The sequence below is a fragment of the Pongo abelii genome, chromosome 19 (genome assembly GCF_028885655.2).
Source record: "Pongo abelii isolate AG06213 chromosome 19, NHGRI_mPonAbe1-v2.0_pri, whole genome shotgun sequence".
NCBI classification, from domain to species: Eukaryota; Metazoa; Chordata; class Mammalia; order Primates; family Hominidae; genus Pongo; species Pongo abelii.
Window position 1 is genome coordinate 16,233,825 of NC_072004.2, and position 18,413 is coordinate 16,252,237.

At 39.8% G+C, this 18,413-nt stretch overlaps 1 protein-coding gene across 2 annotated transcripts in view; it reads left to right on the forward strand.

The window, feature by feature from the left end:
- The window catches only part of LOC129051142 (ubiquitin carboxyl-terminal hydrolase 6-like), a 60,262-nt gene that overhangs the window by 12,427 nt on the left and 29,422 nt on the right, over positions 1 to 18,413 (forward strand). For both annotated transcript variants that reach the window (XM_063718043.1, XM_063718044.1), the window contains 11 exons: positions 919 to 1,340; positions 2,538 to 2,619; positions 4,106 to 4,180; positions 4,683 to 4,821; positions 5,079 to 5,184; positions 6,623 to 6,796; positions 7,336 to 7,510; positions 7,956 to 8,107; positions 9,026 to 9,137; positions 10,498 to 10,709; positions 17,669 to 17,853. In XM_063718043.1, coding sequence (XP_063574113.1) covers positions 919 to 1,340; positions 2,538 to 2,619; positions 4,106 to 4,180; positions 4,683 to 4,821; positions 5,079 to 5,184; positions 6,623 to 6,796; positions 7,336 to 7,510; positions 7,956 to 8,107; positions 9,026 to 9,137; positions 10,498 to 10,709; positions 17,669 to 17,853 — 1,834 coding nt within the window. The remainder of the gene's footprint in view (positions 1 to 918; positions 1,341 to 2,537; positions 2,620 to 4,105; positions 4,181 to 4,682; positions 4,822 to 5,078; positions 5,185 to 6,622; positions 6,797 to 7,335; positions 7,511 to 7,955; positions 8,108 to 9,025; positions 9,138 to 10,497; positions 10,710 to 17,668; positions 17,854 to 18,413) is intronic.

Below are 18,413 nucleotides of genomic sequence, written 5' to 3' on the forward strand. Positions count from 1 at the left end.
GTGCCCCAGACCAGCAACCCTACTACCTGGGCCTTCCTCTTCACCTTTTCTTCCTCCTCTTCCTCCTGGACTCTAAGAAAGTACAAGAGGCCCACCGGCCCTCAGGGCAGGCGCTCAGTGCGTGTGTACTGGACGTGTTGTGCATGCAGGAGGGGGATGTGGGCAAGACCCTCCAACAAGCCCCCTCCCACTTTCCATGGTGTCTTGCTCTCCCCCTCACAGGGCCCTCAAAGTTACTAGAGGAGCCAGACCCATTTGTGGGAGACCCTGCCCCTCCCTGCAATCACCCACAGCCTCAGAGAGCAGCAGAGGCCCCTCACTCCTGCACGCTCCTTCAGGGTTGCCAGGACAACAAGACTTGAGCAAGGGAGACAAGGGAATTGGGTGTCCCTGACCCACAGTGCATTCAGGGAGAGGGCACAGGTGGGACCCCGGGCCCAGAGCCAGAGCCAGAGCCAAGAGTTCAGCCAGATGTGGGAAGGGTCAGTCCTGGCATGGACTGGGCAGCCCAGGGAGGCAGAGGGTGACTCACGTCCGGGCCCAATCACCCACTGCAGAGACAGGTCCCCATGTGAGGTGGTAAAGGGCTGGGTGACATCCAAGGCCCCTCCCACCTGAGTTCTGACTGGGGGCCATATCCCAAGCCCAACAGCCGTGGGACGAAGGTGTGTGGCAGGACGCCCCCAGCCAGTCTGAACGCTGGGGGCAGTCCCAGGAGCCACCCGCCATGCCCCAACAGCTTCCCCATGCCAGGCAGCACACACCCCTCCCTCTGGGATCAGCAGACTACAGGCGTGTCCTCAGTGTCAGACCACGGGGGCCACACAGAGACCCCAAAGACTCCAGAGACGCAGGCAGGTGGGGCCCAGCCCGGAAAGGGCTCACTGGAGACACTGACCACGTCTGTTTTCCTTTCAGCCAAGCCCGAGCAAGGGTCCTCAGCACCCAGTCCTGTGCCAGCTTCACGTGGCAGGAAGACCATCTGCAAGGGGGACAGGCAGGCCCCTCCAGGCCCACCAGCACGGTTCCAGCGGCCCATTTGGCCAGCTTCTCCGCCATGGGCACCTCGTTCTTCCACATCCTGTCCTGGTGACGCTGTCTGGGAAGACACCTACCCTGTGGGCACTCAGGGTGTGCCCAGCCTGGCCCTGGCTCAGGGAGGACCTCAGGGTTCCTGGAGATTCCTGGAGTGGAACTCGATGCCCCGCCTCCCGACAGACCTGGATGTAGGGGGCCCTTGGTTCCCTCATTATGATTTCGAACAGAGCTGCTGGGTCCCTGCCATATCCCAGGAGGACCAGCTGGCCACCTGCTGGCAGGCTGAGCACTCTGCGGAGGGGGTGAGATTGGCTTTCACTGCGCTCAGCCACAATGTGGACATGCACTTCCGGGCCCTGCAGTGCACCCAGCACTGATTCCAACCAGGACACCCCCTTCAGAGCTAGGGACAAACAGCCATGCGCTCCCACCTCAGGGCCTTGCCTCTGCCACCTCTACTTGGAAAGTGTTCAGTTCCCTCCAGGCTTCTAGAAGCATCTGGGCCAGGGCTCATGGCAGAGGTAATTTCCCGAGGCTTAACAACCCAAGCAGGTTTCGCATCCTCATTTTATTTTTTGTTAAACTTATGAAAATTTATTAAGAAAGTGTGCAGCTCGAAACTCATGCACAGATGGAACACACCAGCACCCAGATCACAAAGCCAACCATGCCCAGCCCCTCCCAGCACCCCCAGCCCTGCGACCAGCATTCTGAATTCTAATGACACCATGAGCCTGCCTTTGTACTTGAAACTCATGGAAGGGTAACCACCTTCATGTTTTAAAATAAATGTTTCTTCCTGTTGAAATGATTTTAGATATACAGAAATATTGAAAAGGCACTATAGTGTCCTCCTACACCTTCCATCTAGCTGCCCCTAATAATGATGTTTTGTAGTAGCATGGCACATAAGAAATTTAGGCCAGGTGTGGTGGCTCCCAACTGTAATCCCAGCAATTTGAGAGGTCGAGGTGGGAGGTTCAGGTTCACTTGAGTCTAGAAGTCTGAGACCAGCCTGGGAAACATAGGTGGACCCTGTCTCTAGAGAAAAGTCAAAGAAATTAGCCAGGCATGGTGGCATGTGCCACCTAGTCAAGAGGCTGAGGCAGGAGGATTGCTGGAGCCCATGAGTTCCAGGAAGCAGTGAGCCATGATTGCACCACTACACTCCAGTGTGGGCAACAGAGCCAGACTCCATCTTCAAACAAACAAACAAACAAACAAACAAAACTTATTCATGTAAGCAAACACCACCTGTTCCCCAAAAACCTATTGAAATTTTTAAAAAGAGAAAGATAATGCTTGTGAAGTACACATTGTCTTTCTCTCATACTGCCACCTAAGTTATGTTTACGAACAACTATAGTAGGCCAGATATTTGTGATATAAGTTATGTAACTACAAAGAAGTTTTTTTTTTAATTGTTACTCATTTTTATCTCTGTATTTGTTTGAAGTTTACTAACCAAATAATAAAAACATTTCCTCCTCCTTACACAGAACTGCCTTACTCTTCTGGATGATGAGGATCATAGATTGGAATATTTGAAAATCCAGGATGAACAACACCTGGTAATTGAAGGTACAAGATGGAAGCATGCATCTATATTAAATTTTCAAGGGGAAGAATTTAAAGAGTTACTAATAACCCATTTTATAATTTTCTCCAAGACAACTATTATTTGATCATTATGTTTTTATGACAAAGAAACCCTTTGGAAAAAAAAGAAAAAGAAAACCCTTTGAACTCTTATGTAATCCTACCATATGATTTAGATTGCTTTAAAGGGAAAATATTCTGTTTTTAGTCATTGACAAAGGATGGGAATGGTAGATAAAAACAAGTGAATTCAGTTTACAAATTTATACTTCCTTAAAATTTTCAAGTTGCTGCTTTGAGTTTGAGTAGAGAGCAACTTTCTTGCATAGTTAGTAGCACAGGCTTTCATTAGTCATCAACACTGGCTACTCACTGACAGAGCTACTTGTATATTCATAGATTTACACACTGGCATACACATGCCATTAAAAACTTTTTAAGTGTGTCTTTTCCCATCAAGTTTTGTGGCAACGTTGTTAGCTGCCTTTGTATTCAAATGAATAGGCCGGGCGCAGTGACTCACACCTGTAATCCCAGCACTTTGGGAGGCCAAGACGGGTGGATCACTTGAGGTCGGGAGTTCAAGACCAGCCCGGCCAACATGGTGAAATCTGTCTCTGCTAAAAATACAAAAATTAGCTGGGTGTGGTGGCACGTGCCTGTAGTCCCAGCTACTCAGGAAGCTGAGGCACGAGAATCAGTCAAGCCCAGGAGGTGGAGGTTGCAGTGACTCAAGATCACGTCACTGCACTCCAACCTGGAGGACAGAGCCAGACTGTCTGAAGAAAAAAAAAAAAAGGAATAAATTACTCTGACAGTTGTTACAATTTAAGAAAGAATTGTAATATTTCTAATGTTTTAAGTATAAGAAATTCCATTGTTTCTGAACTTTAATTACTTCTGTAGATGGTTAAGTATAATTTTACTTCAAGTAGGTAATTGAGGGAAAAGATTATTCAAACCAAGTGACTTTAAAGTCCTCAATATGAAGAATAGGAATGGTTTTAGAGCCAATTACAGGCATGTGCTGCATAAAGATGTTTGACAACAAAAGACCTGTATATAGCAGTGGTCCCATAAGATTATAATACTGTATTTTTAGTTGTACCTTTTCTGTGTTCTAACATGTTTAGATACACAAATACTTACCATTGTGTTACAGTTGCCTACAGTGTTCAATACAGTAACATACTGTACAGGTTTGTAGCCAAGGAGCAACAGCCTATACCATACATAGCCTAGGTTTGTGTAGGTACACACCGTGATATTCACACAAAGACAAAATCACCTAATGATGCATTTCTCAGAATGTAACCTCATCGGTAAGCAATGCATGTACTAAAATTAACTAGATTTTAAAACTTCTGATTTAGGAATAAGATGTCTTTAAAAAAAAAAAAACAGAAGCAATCGAGTGGGTGTAAATTAGATAGATAAGAAATTAACACATTCCTATCTGTCCTTCCAGTTCACAACAAAGATATGAGTTGGCCTGAGGAGATGTCTTTTATAGCCAATAGTAGTAAAGTAGATAGACACAAGGGTAGGTCTCCAGTATTATTTTTTAAAGAGATTATTTTAAATGTTTTTTTTTCTTCTCTCAACTATTAAAGTGCTAACAACTTTTGGTTTTCTAGTTCAAAAGTAATTAGGGCCCTTCTTTTTCTTTTTTCCTGAAGCAGCATTTGATGTTGGCAAACCCACCATCAAATTATTTTCTAAATTTCTTTCTAACTCTGCAATTAAATAATTTATATGTTTTAAAAGACATACTAGAAGAAGAATTGTTTGAATTATTTTGAAAAATCATAGCAATTAAAAAGAATAATTGCTGCTTCTGGGTTACAAGTGAGCATGGATCATCACTGTTGCCAGACACTCTATGAAAAACCTTCTCTAGCATTTCAAAGACCTGCTAGAGAATTATTAGCACCATTTAGCTGATTATGAGAGTTATAAAAAATCTTTTGATTGAATATAAGTAACTGTTCGTGCCATGGCATATTACTACAGCTAAGCTTTGGTTCTCTTATTGTTTGTTCCAGTTCCCATAGAAAAGGGAGCCACAGGTCTAAGCAACCTGGGAAACACATGCTTCATGAACTCAAGCATCCAGTGCGTTAGTAACACACAGCCACTGACACAGTACTTTATCTCAGGGAGACATCTTTATGAACTCAACAGGTAATCTTTCTTGAGTCACTGGCCTCTTAAGCTGTGACTTTGATATAAACCCAATATCACCTAAATTTCCTCTTTTTTCACCCTGCGGGAAAAAGATTTTATCTTATTTGCCCTATTTAATATGAAATAGGCCAAGGAATACATCTCTTATTTCAAAAAGAAAAGATATTTTGATGTGAGATGCTAGGCATTTTTGTGCCCACATGATTGTAATTTATGAGAATCTTTGGCAACAAATTTTCCTCTCAAACTTCTAGGGCAAATCCCATTGGTATGAAGGGGCATATGGCTAAATGCTATGGTGATTTAGTACAGGAACTTTGGAGTGGAACTCAGAAGAGTGTTGCCCCATTAAAGCTTCAGGTAAGCAGGTTAAAATAATATAAAAGTATTTAATTCCTAAATAGTTGTTTAATCATTTTTCTGCACTTGTTTTTTGTGTTTAGCCTTTTGGATCCTTCACTTGGTATAAACAAGAGGCCAAATTCTTTTGCTTGTTTAAATATTTGCAAAATACTACTGTATATGTAGTGGGTAGGATAAAGACCAAATGTACACTCTAAATTGGGGATGTCATTCATTTTCCTAATTTGTCAAACATCTTATATGAAGAGTAAACCTTTTTTGGTAACACTTCACTATTAACAGTGTTCTAACTGCAAGGTGGACCTCAGAGTCTTCTTAACTACATCCAATCCAATCCATTTTCAACACAACTAAGATAGTTCTATCTGTAGAATACAAAGAAGGAGGCTGGGAGCAGAGGCTCATGCCTGTAATCTCAGCACTTTGGGAGGCCGAGGTGGATGGATCACTTGAGGCCAGGAGCTCAAGACCAACTTGGGCAACATGGCAAAACCCGGTCTCTACTAAAAAAAATTAGCCAGGCATAGTGGTGCATGCTTGTAATCCCAGCTACTTGGGAAGCTGAGGCACGAGAAATGCTTGAACCTGGGAGGTGGTGTTTGCAATGAGCCAAGATCGCACCACTGCACTCCAGCCTGGGCAACAGAGTAAGACTCTGACTCCAAAAAGAAAAAAAAAGTAGAAGAATGAATGAATGAAACTAATGAATATAAGTTTTATATTAATATCAGATGTGGTAGATTTTAGTGAAGTTAGGATTATTCATTATTTTTATTTAAATACAAAGCAAAAGCTTTTTATATTACAAATTATTAACTATAACAGCTACACATTTGACTACTTACCTCTTGCCAGGCACTATTCTAATTAATTTGTACCCTCTAAATAATTCTAATGCAGTTAATAAAAGTTAGGATGCAACCAGACCAGAAAATGTAATTGTTGAAGACAACATTACATTATATAAAATAATATATACACATATTATTTTATACATGCTATGTATTATTATATACACATTATTTTATGCATATGTTATGTATATATTATGTACCTATAAAATATACATATTTTATATGCATATAAAAATGTGTAAAACATTATAGAACAGGATGTCTTTCAATGTGAGCAAATGCTGTTTTAGTATTTCTGTCTTAAATAACATCTGTGTGCCTGAAGAACAGTTTGCTTACGTGATGCTGACTGAGGACACAGTATTGGCCAAAATAGTTCTCTCTTTTTTTTTTTTTTTTGGTCATTTGATGTTAAGATTCAAAAGATTTCATGATTATCCAAAATACATTTGTTGAAATGGAGGCAGACTAAGTACTATACTATTTATTTTCTTACAATGGCTCTGATTGGATTATATGACATGTTCATTCCAAATTTTATGGGTAGGAAATAATGACTGATACTTCTCTTATATTTATAGTGGACCATAGCAAAATATGCTCCCAGGTTTAATGGGTTTCAGCAACAAGACTCCCAAGAACTTCTGGCTTTTCTCTTGGATGGTCTTCATGAAGATCTCAACCGAGTCCATGAAAAGCCATATGTGGAACTGAAGGACAGTGATGGCCGACCAGACTGGGAAGTAGCTGCAGAGGTTTGTCAGTTTTGAGTTTCTAATGTAAGCAATAGACAAAATGTTCTGGCCACAAATACATGTAGCACAACTTAAATGCAAACTAAACTATCCTGAGATCAGAATTTTACTGCGAAAATGAAGGAATTTCTGTTCCTGTGGTTAATTGTTATGCAATAATGCTAAAACAAAAATACCTTTAATGAATATAGAAAACTGTTGCCATTTCACATTGTAAACTTTATGGGACTGGATGTAGGAATAATTATCCAGTGGAATTTAAAGAGTCCCCCTAATTGTTAAAGTAATGTATACAGTGACCTATAGGCATGCTTTATAATTGTTAATGGACAAATAACTTTAACATTTACCATTGTTACCTTGATAAGAACAAATGAAAAACAGGATTTTCCATCTCAATTTAATATTTTATGTTAAATGAAGAGTAAGGATTATATTCTTTACATTTAAATGCAATATATTTAACCAGTTTCTGTGAATTTATATAGAAATGCCTCTCATGGATTTTGAGAGAAAATTCTCATCTTTTTTATTGCTAGGCCTGGGACAACCATCTAGGAAGAAATAGATCAATTGTTGTGGATTTGTTCCATGGGCAGCTAAGATCTCAAGTCAAATGCAAGACATGTGGGCATATAAGTGTCCGATTTGACCCTTTCAATTTTTTGTCTTTGCCACTACCAATGGATAGTGATATGCACTTAGAAATAACAGGTAGGTCACAAAGTTCTGAAAAATTACTTGACTCCATTAAATTTACTTTATTTAAATAGCCTGAATTTGTAAGTATAGTTATTTGTTTACAAATAAAGACTGGTAGTCAGCATATTATAACTGAGCAAGCTAATTTTAGGCATGACTTGAGGTTTGAAAGATGTAGATTGGGGCATTTTTTTTTTGGTTTCAAATATGCCAGCAACTCTCTTTAAAACCCCGCAAAGCCACTCATACTTTTATGTCAGATGAACACCAAAAAAAATACGGATTTCACTTAATATTATCCCTAAGTACCATCTGTTTTAGTGTTTACACATAAAATAAAAATTCTAGGCTGAAATATTTGCTATTATATTTACAGGTCAGATATATCTGTACACAGCATTTAAGGCTTTCAATGAAACCTGCATTTTACTGATAAAAGATCTTTTCTCTTTACTAGTGATTAAGTTAGATGGTACTACCCCTGTACGGTATGGACTAAGACTGAATACGGATGAAAAGTACACAGGTTTAAAAAAACAGCTGAATGATCTCTGTGCACTTAATTCAGAACAAATCCTTCTAGCAGAAGTACATGATTCCAACATAAAGGTAATGTTAACTACTCTAAGAAACTTTTGATTCTATCCTTCAAAGATGACATTTTTCTCGATTATTATGATCAGTTGTTAGGTTATGTGACCAAGAGAGATACTAAAACATAGTGAAAACTGAACAACAACAACAACAAAAAATGCCAAGTTTTCCAACCCGGAAACTTAAAAGAGTTTTCTACTAGAATAAAAGGATAATACTGATGGTGGTATTTTTGAAGAAGGGAAATATGTAAGGCTGCCTGTATGGAGTGTTCTAGCTGTGTCACTATAGTATAGGTTTCCTCCAAAGACTGCTGCTATTACACTTCACAGCTCTTCTATATTACCACTGTTACTAGAATTCTTCCTAGGTTAAAGTATTTGATGTATTTATGAATGTGTGTTTTTAGTATTTATGAATATATATACTTGGTCTTTTAACACGCTAAGAAATTAAGAGTAAAGACAAATTGACACCAATCATGTCTTTCTACATACCAGCTGGGGAAACAAATAATCTAATAAATATATTGCCTACTCTAAATTAAGCTCCTGCAACTGGTATTATTTATATTCATCTTTGGGATTTCTGAACACACTCTCACCTCATTGACATTTTCTTCATATGAAATGCAAAAATGGGGTGTCTGAGGGTTGGAATTTAGATCCCTGAAACAAAGGACAAAACTGAAGAAGTCAGTCATATACAACACACTTCTTCCTGTGAAAAGAGATAATAGTTCAACAATTGAGGTTAGTTTTCAGTTATTTTTATCAAGCATTCATCCTTTATGTAGTTGAAGAATTATTCAATCATCTCGTTGGTTTTACGGATGAAAGCACCTAAGACATTCTTTTGAAACACATTAGAGAGAGAACTTTTCCTTTTTATCTGAAACATCCCCCCCTTCTCATCTTGCTGCTGTTTCTGTAGAACTTTCCTCAGGACAACCAAAAAGTAGGACTCTCAGTGAGTGGATTTTTGTGTGCATTTGAAATTCCTGTCCCTGCATCTCCAATTTCAGCTTCTAGTCCAACACAGACAGGTAAGATAGAACTAGAACTCCTTCTCATGATTGCACCTTTAAATATTTGTCTAAGAGTTGTCATCTTTGTTATATTTGTTCATGCAGAGGATATTATAGCAGAAGAGTTTTGGAACCCAAGGGAAACCTTACTGATTATTCCACATTTTTTAGATGAGAAACCTAAAATTTAGAGAACCCAAGTGACTTCAGTTAGATAGGTAGTTGTTAGCTAACATACTCTTGGAATTCAGATCTCTTTGAACTTTTATCTAATACTAACATGGCAACAGCTAGTATGAGAGGAACATACTACCAGAAAATATAAACAATAGATATAGCTAGAAAGAAATCCAATATTATATGTAATTTAATGTGGTCACTCACTGAGTCCTTTTAACCGCTAGTATGCTTTGTCTATTCTTTATGTTACTTACAATTAGGTCAATTAGGCTAATTCCCCAACTACAAAGGGCTTTATGAGGCTCCCCTCATTGATGTGTAGTAGGTAGATAGTCCTGATGGTGAGTTGGTGGATGATCTAATTTTAGTTTTAATTTAGAACATCACTGTCCAATAGAATTCTGCAGTGGTGGGAACTTCTGTGATCTTTGCCATCCAATATAGTATCCACCAGTCACGTGGACTGTTAAGCACTCGAGATGTGGCTAGTGTGACTGAGAATAATGCATTTTTAATTTTTATTTTATTTTATTTATTTATTTTGAGAAAGGGTCTCACTGTCACCCAGCCTGGAGTGCAGTGGCATCATCTTGGCTCACTGCAGCCTCTGCCTTATGGGCTGGAGCAATCCTCCCACCTCAGCCTCCCAAGAAGCTGGAACTACAAATGTGTACCACCATGCCCAGCTGTGGTGTATCTTTTGTAGAGATGGGTTTTCACCATGTTGCCTGGGCTGGTCACTAGCTCCTGGGCTCAAGGGATCTGCTACCTCAGCCTCCCAAAGTGCTAGGATTACAAATGTGAGCTGCCTCATCCAGCCTAATTTAAATTTTAAATGTAACACCTGGGTAGAGTTTACCGTATTGGACAGTGTCTTCAAAGGTGAAGAGAAGGAAAAGAAAACAAGTGGTAGAACTGTTTGTGTGCTACAACATGGTGCTGATACAGGTTTCTGCAAAAATTCTGCTTAAGAGTTTCCAGCAGTTACTCTTTCCTTTTCATTTGGTCAAAAGTGTGAGTTAAGGAAGTAAAACTGGAAATTAAAATCTTCCAATAAATCTAGAGTTATTTATACTATGATTTCTCCCTGCCCTGTGTTAAGAGACTACACTGTCTCTGGTCCTCAGGATACTTGAGAAAAGAGCAAAGATGAAAATACCACAAGCTTACGATGCTGTACTTATCTTTGAATTTGTAGATTTCTTCTCTTCGCCATCTACAAATGGAACATCCACCCTAATTACCAATGGGGACCTACCCCGACCAATATTCGTCCCCAGTGGAATGCCAAACGCTGTTGTGCCATGTGGAACTGAGAAGAACTTCACAAATGGAATGGTTAATGGTCACATGCCATCTCTTCCTGATGGCCCCTTTACAGGTTACCTCATTGCAGTCCACCGAAAAATGGTTAGTTAAATGTTAGGCAACTCACTGCCAGTCTTGCTAGTGTCATTTGTGAAATAGCCGTTTTCTGTCTTTGCAACATCGTTGAATGCATTTTCTTCTCTTTTTTTCTTTAATTTTTTAAAATTTAATACTTTTACAAATTTTATTTTTTTACTTTTTTATCCTGTCCTCAAAATCTGTTGCTATGAATGCATTTTCAATGTATTATATATGCTAATATAAGTGATCAGAGCCAGGATTTAGTATTACTCATGATGGCTAATGTATGAAACGACATTCCTCATCCATATATTAAGAGGCAACAGGATAGTCAGTGCATCTGAGTACTACTTTCTTGAAAAATTTGTGTCTCCTGGCCAGGTGCAGTGGCTCACACCTGTAATCCCAACACTTTGGGAGGCTGAAGCAGGGGGATCACCTTAGCTCAGGAGTTCAAGGCTAGCCTGGGCAACATAGTGAGACCTCGTCTCTACCAAAAAAAAAAAAAAATTTTTAAACTAAGCAGCCATGATGGTGTGGGCCTATAGTCTCAACTACTCTGGAGGCTGAGGCAGGAGGATCACTTGAGACTAGGAGGTCAAAGCTGCAGTGACCCATGCTTGCTTGCACCACTGCATTCCAGCCTGGGCAAGACCCTGTCTCAAAAAAAGAAAAAGAAAAGAAAGAAAGAAAATGGCCGGGTGCAGTGGCTCACACCTGTAATCCCAGCACTTTGGGAGGCTGAAGCAGGTGGATCACCTGAGATCAGGATTTCAAGAACAGCCTGGCCAACATGGTGAAACCCCATCTCTACTAAAAATACAAAAATTAGCTGGGCATGATGGCGTGTGCCTGTAGTTTCAGCTACTCGAGAGGCTGAGGCAGGAGAATTGCTTGAACCCCGGAGGCGGAGGTTGCAGTGAGCGAAGATCGTGCCACAGCACTCCAGCCTGGGTGGTAAAGCGAGACTTTGTCTCAAAAAAAAAAAACAAAAAGTATCTCCTAAGCCAGACATGTTTAGGAGGAACCCTTGAGGACAGGATTTTGAAGCTATAATATGCTACAATGCTCACACCTGTAAATAACCACTCCACTCCAACTTGGGCAATAAGTGAGACCTTGTCTCTAAAAAATTAGAAAAAAACAAAAACCAACACACACAAAATTTATGTTTCCTGTGTGTTTATGTAGGTATTTACATCTTCACTGCCACATAAATGCGGACGGCTTTGGAAAAGTTTTTTGTTTTGGGTTTTTTTTTTTGTTTCTTAGAGGACACAAGAATGTTCTTGGGCAAAATCAAGTTGTGCATAATTCCTCTCTTGATAGTCTAATATATAACTATTGCATTAAAGGTTCACTCTTTGGTAAAAAAGAAAAAGGAAGGTTTGAAAACTGTGGTCAGTGGATAATTGTTAAAGAGGTAGTCTCCAGGTATAGTGGCAACTTGGTAGAGTAGAAAGGGCGCTGAACTAGGAATTTAGCCACCTAGGTTTTAGTTCTAATTCTGCCACTAGATAGCTGATTGAGCTCTTTGGACTTTAGTGTCCTAATTTTGTAAAGGAAAGGAAAGGCCAGGCACAGTGGCTCATGCCTGTAATCCCAGCACTTTGGGAGGCCGAGGTGGGTGGATCATGAGGTCAGGAGTTTGAGACCAGCCTGGCCAATATGGTGAAACTCCATCTCTATTAAAAATAAAACAATCAGCCAGGCATGGTGTCACACACCTGTAGTCCCAGCTACTCAGGAGGCTGAGGCAGGAGAATTGCTTGAACCTGGGAGGTGGAGGTTGCTGTGAGCCGAGATCGTGCCATTGCACTCCAGCGTGGGTGATAAGAGTGACACTCCCTCTAAAAAAATAAATAAATAAATAAAATAAGTAAATAAAATAAAGTAAAGGAAAGCAGGGTTTCTAGATCAAGTAAATCGATTGTATAGCAGCAACAAGAGAAAATGAAATTGTAAAAAATGTACTGTATTGGTTTCTTAGGACTGTTATAGCAAATTATCATAAATTTGGTGGCTTTAAACAACAGAAATACATTCTTTTTTTTTTTTTATGGAATCTCTCTGTGTCACCCAGGCTGGAGTGCAGTGGCACAATCTCGGCTCACTGTAGCCTCTGTCTCCTGGGTTCAAGCAATTCTCCTGCCTCAGCTTCCCAAGTAGCTGGGACTACAGGCGCATGCTACCATGCCTGGCTAATTTTTGTATTTTTAGTAGAGATGGGGTTTCACCATTTTGGCCAGGATGATCTTGACCTGACCTCGTGATCTGCCTGCCTCGCCCTCCCAAAGTGCTGGGTTTACAGGTGTGAGCCACTGCACCCGGCCCAGAAATTTATTCTTTCACCTTCTGGAGGCCAGAAGTCTGAAACCAAGGTTTCAGTAGGGTGGGGGCTTCTTCCAAATGTTCTAGGAGAGAATGCTTTCTTGTCTCTTCTAACCTCTGGTGGCTTCAGGCATTCTTTGGCTTGTGACTGCATAACTGCAATCCCTGCCTCTTCATATGGCCTTCTCTCTGTCTTTCTCTGATAAGGATACTTGTCATTGAATTTAGGGCCCACCCAGATAATCCAGGATGATCTCATCTTGACATCCTCAACTTAATTATATCTACAAACATCCTTTTACCAAACTAGGTCACATTTACTGGTTCCAGGGGTTACAACATGGATATACTGTTTTAGAGGCTACCATTCAACTCAACTACAGATACTATTTATCTTAGTATCAAAAAAATTAAATGCTGAGAAAAATTAAGTACCTAGGAATAAACTTTAAAAATGACACATAAGACATCTATATAGAAAATAAAATATTGATAGGAGTTAAAGAAGACTTAAATATTGGAAGGAGTAAACCATGTTCATGGATTAGAAGACTCGATATTTTAAGATATCAGTTCTCTACAAACTAATCTACAGATGACATATTGCACAATCCCAATAAAAATGCAAAGTCTGCATGTGTTCGTGTGTGTGTGTGTGTGTGTGTGTGTGTGTGTGGTGTGTGAGTTTATAAGCTGATTCTCACATGTGGAAATACAAAGCATCAGGAATAACCAAGATACTCTCAAAAAAGAATAAGGTATGAGGATATCATCAAGATTAGATATCATCCAGATATCAAGATTTATTTCACAAAGATATGATACTTAATATCATATTGGTACAAGAAAAGACAAATAGACCATTGGGATAGAATAAAGAGTCCAGAAACCAGTTCACAAATGTATGAACACCTGATTTATAACAAAGATAACATTGCAGGGTGGTGAGAGAAAGACAGTTTTCTCAGCAGGTGGTGCTGGGACAATTAGATATCCATATGAAACTTGGCACCTTGCTTTCACCACAATTCCAGGTGGTCTACAGAGCTAAATTTGAAAGCAAAACAATGAAACAGCCCTTGGAAGATAATAATGGTGAATACATTCCTGACACTACTCGTATAAAAGAAAAGATTAAATTGGACTTCATTAAAATTGATAACCTGGCCGGGTGTGGTGGCTCAGGCCTATAATCCCAGCACTTTGAGAGGCCAAGATGGATGGGTCACAAGGTCAGGAGTTCAAGACCAGCCTGGCCAATATGGTGAAACTCCGTCTCTACTAAAAATACAAAAATTAACTGGGTGTGGTGGTGGGCGAATATAGTCTCAGCTACTCGCTAGGCTGAGGCAGGAGAATCGCTTGAACCCCAGAGGTAGAGGTTGCAGTGGGCCGAGATTATGCCATTGCATTCCAGGCTGGGCAACAGAGCGAGACTCCATCTCAAAAAAAAAAAAAGAAGTGATCAACGACACTAGTAATCAATGTAATGTAAATTAAAACAATATTATGATATCAGTGCACTCACCTGAACAGGTAAAATTAAACAGACTGGCAGGGTTGCTAAGTAGAGCAACAGGAACTCTCATGCTGATGAGAATATAAATTAATACAACTACTTTGGAATACAATTTTCTAGTTAAAGATAAGCAGTTCTACCTGTAGGTATCCACCCAAAAGATATGTGTACAAGGAGATATGTACAAGAATATTCATAGCAGCGTTATCTATAGTAGCCCCAAAATGAACATATTACATGTCCATTAGTTGTAGAAGGGATTGGGAAGTTAAGATATATTAAGATAATAGAACATTATACAGGAATGAAAATGAATGGACTTGTAGTTATATCCAGTATAAATGAATCTCATAAACCTAATGTTGATAGAAAGAAGCCAGAGAAAAAAGAATTAGGCTAGGCACAGTGGCTCACACCTGTAATCTCAGCATTTTGGGAGGCTGAGGTGGGCCGATTGCTTGAGCCCAGGAGTTTAAGACCAGCCTGGGCAACATGGTGAAACCCCATCTCTACAGAAAATACAGAAATTAGCTGGCGTGGTGCCACACACCTGTAGTCCCAGCTACTTGGGAGGCTGAGGCAAGAGAATCTCTCAAGCCCAGAAAGTGGAGGTTGCAGCAAGCTGAGATCACACCACTGTGCTCCAGCCTGGATGACAGAGCTAGACCCTGTTTCAAAAACAAACAAAAAAAAACAAATTAAGTAATTCTATTTATAAATATAAAAACTTTTAAAACACGGAAAATGAAATCTAGTGTTTATTGACTTCTACATAGGATATAAAACTGTAAAGAAAAGCAAGAAAGTGATTACCGTAACATTTAGAATAATGGTTACCTTTGTGAGGAAGGGAGAATTTGTGATTTGGAGGAAGCAAATGGTAGGCTTTTGAGTGCTCACTATATTCTGTTTCTTAAACTCAGTGATAATGGAAAGCTAGTTGCTTTGTGATAATTATTTGAAATGTCCTTTTTTTTTTTTTTTTTTTTTTGCAATGGAGTTTCACTCTTGTTGCCCAGGCTGGAGTGCAGTGACATGATCTCAACTCACCGCAACCTCCGCCTCCTGTGTTCAAGTGATTCTCCTGCCTCAGCTTCCCGAGTAGCTGGGATTAGAGGCATGCGCCACCACGCCCGGCTAATTTTGTATTTTCAGTAGAGACAGGGTCTCTCTATGTTGGTTAGGCTGGTCTCGAACTCCCGACCTCAGGTGATCCACCCACCTTGGCCTCCCAAAGTGCTGAAATTACAGGCATGAGGCACCACGTCCAGCCAGAAATGTACGCTTTTACCTCTGATTTTTATTTTTCTCTGAATTAGTAGCCCTTGGTTTAAGGTTTCTTTTTTTCTTTTCTTTTTTTTTGGTGGGGGGGAGAGTCTTGCTATTGTCACCCAGCCCAGGCTGGAGTGCAATGTCACGATTTTAGCTCACTGTACTCTCTGCCTCCTGGGTTCAAGTGATTCTCCTGCCTCAGCCTCCCAAGTAGCTGGGACTACAGGCACCTGCCACCATGCCCAGATAATTTTTGTATTTTTAGTAGAGACAGGGTTTCACCATATTGACCAGGCTGGTCTCGAACTCCTGACCTCATGATCCGCCTGCCTCAGCCTCCCGAAGTGCTGGAATTACAGGCGTGAGCCACTGCACCTGGCCCTGGCTGGAAGTTTCTAACCATGTTAATAACTGGGAGTAGAATTTATCTCGGTAGTAACTGAGAAATTATGGGCCCTAGGGCACTAGGAGAAGTTCCTTAATGAGAGGATGAAAATTGTGTGGGTTTAGCTATGTTTTAAAATTTTATAAAATATTTGTACTGAATTCTGTCTGGATTTCTCTGGGTCTTATAATAATAGTAGCATATGAAATACAGTCTTAAAATTATGTATTTAAGCTTAAATGAAAATGACAAAATAAAATGCTTAATAATCTGAATAAAGAAGGGTCTTTTTACTTAGAAACTAGCTAACTTAACCCCTAGTGAGTTGACAAGTTGTTGATTTAGCTTTTCTAACTACTCAATAAATACCAAACTTCTTAGGGAATTAAATGTTCAAAGGTTCAGCAGCTTTGGATAACCTGCCACTCCCACCAACCATTCCATTATACTAAATGTTTATTAAACAGCCATTTCCAGGATAATTCTGTGCAGTATCTCTATATTAAGGAATATCATAAATATCTCTTTAACATACTCAAAGCAAATTTTTAAAAACTTTACCTTACTTTTATCCTATCCTGTATTTAAAAAACAGAAACAAAAAAAGATTAAAATCACTTAACTGCTTTTAGGAAGGTGGATAAGCTTGCTACAAAATAGTATTACTAGGTTTCAGAAATCTCCAAAACTTTGGGAATTGCAACTCCAACAACCACTATCAACAGCTTATCCCTAGAAAACTATAGTTGAGAGAGTCTTTTTTTTTTTTTTTCCACTGGCATCTTTTCATTTCTTTTTCTTTTTTGAGACAGGTCTCACTCTACCTTCCAGGCTGGAGTGTAGTGGCACAATCACAGCTCACTGTACCCTCAACTTGCCAGTCTCAAGCAATCCTCTCACCTCAGCCTCCTGTATAGCTGAGACTACAGACACATGCCGCCATGCCCAGCTAATTGTATTTATTTCTTTATAGAGATGGGGTCTCCCTACATTGCCCATTCTGATCTCAAACTCCTGGGCTCAAGGGATCCTCTTGCCTCAGCCTCCCAAAGTGCTGGGATTACAGGCATGAGCCACCACACCAAGCTTACTGGCATATTGTCTGGAGAAAGAAAGAGTCTTAATTGTTTAAAAGCCTTTAGCTATGAAGCTATTACTAGTTTTTACATGTGATTCAGTGTATGTGAGAAATGTTTATCAGAGAAAACTGTGGTTTGAATATATTAATTGCTGAAACCCAAGTTTGTTAGAATAGACAACGATTCTAAAACTGACAATACCTCAGCGCTTTTAATGACTCCACCATAACTGTTCTCTTTGTGTCAATAAAGATGGTTTTATAAACATAGAGAAGAATGTGATAGTGACTAATCTGAAACGGTGATAATGCCTGTCATTGGCAGGGTTAGAAGAACTAAAGGGAGGAATCAGAGGCCTGTCTTCTCAACTCTCTATTCTCATTTATACATACAGATGAGGAAAGAACTGTATTTCCTGTCACCTCAGGAGAATAGCCCCAGCCTCTTTGGAATGCCATTGATTGTTCCATGTACTGTACATACCCGGAAGAAAGACCTATATGATGCGGTTTGGATGCAAGTATCCCGGTTAGCGAGCCCACTCCCACCTCAGGAAGCTAGTAATCATGCCCAGGATCGGTGAGTTGAGGGGATCCATCTTAACCTGTGGTTTCCAAACTCTAGAAAAATAATTTATATGAATTCTACATGACTGATACGACCCAGCCTATGTCAACTTAATCACTCTTGGAAGAACCACTCGGAGAGCATACAATTCAACCATTTGGTTTGATATTTGGAGTAGGAGAGATGATACAGCTTCCTTTTGCCAAACATTCTAGTGTCTAATAATCCTTCCATTCTCTAATCTTTTGCCTGGATTCGTCCTGCTAATGCTTCAAGTAATATCCTTGTCTTCTGTGTTGCAAAAGTAGAGAGTATGAATTCACCAGAAAATTTGCATAATCTCAGTCCTCTGAAATTCAGGATGAGAGTAACTGCATAAATGAACTCTGAAAAAGTCTCATGATACAAAAAATAATTCTGTTGGATTATTTCCATACCATGTCATTCTTTTTTCTTTTTCCCTTAGCATGTCATTTTAACGTGAAGTAATTTCATAAATCTAGATTAAAATAATTAACATTTTCTGTTTTCTTTCCCTTTTTCCTACCACTGTTCTATTTGATGAGTAAATG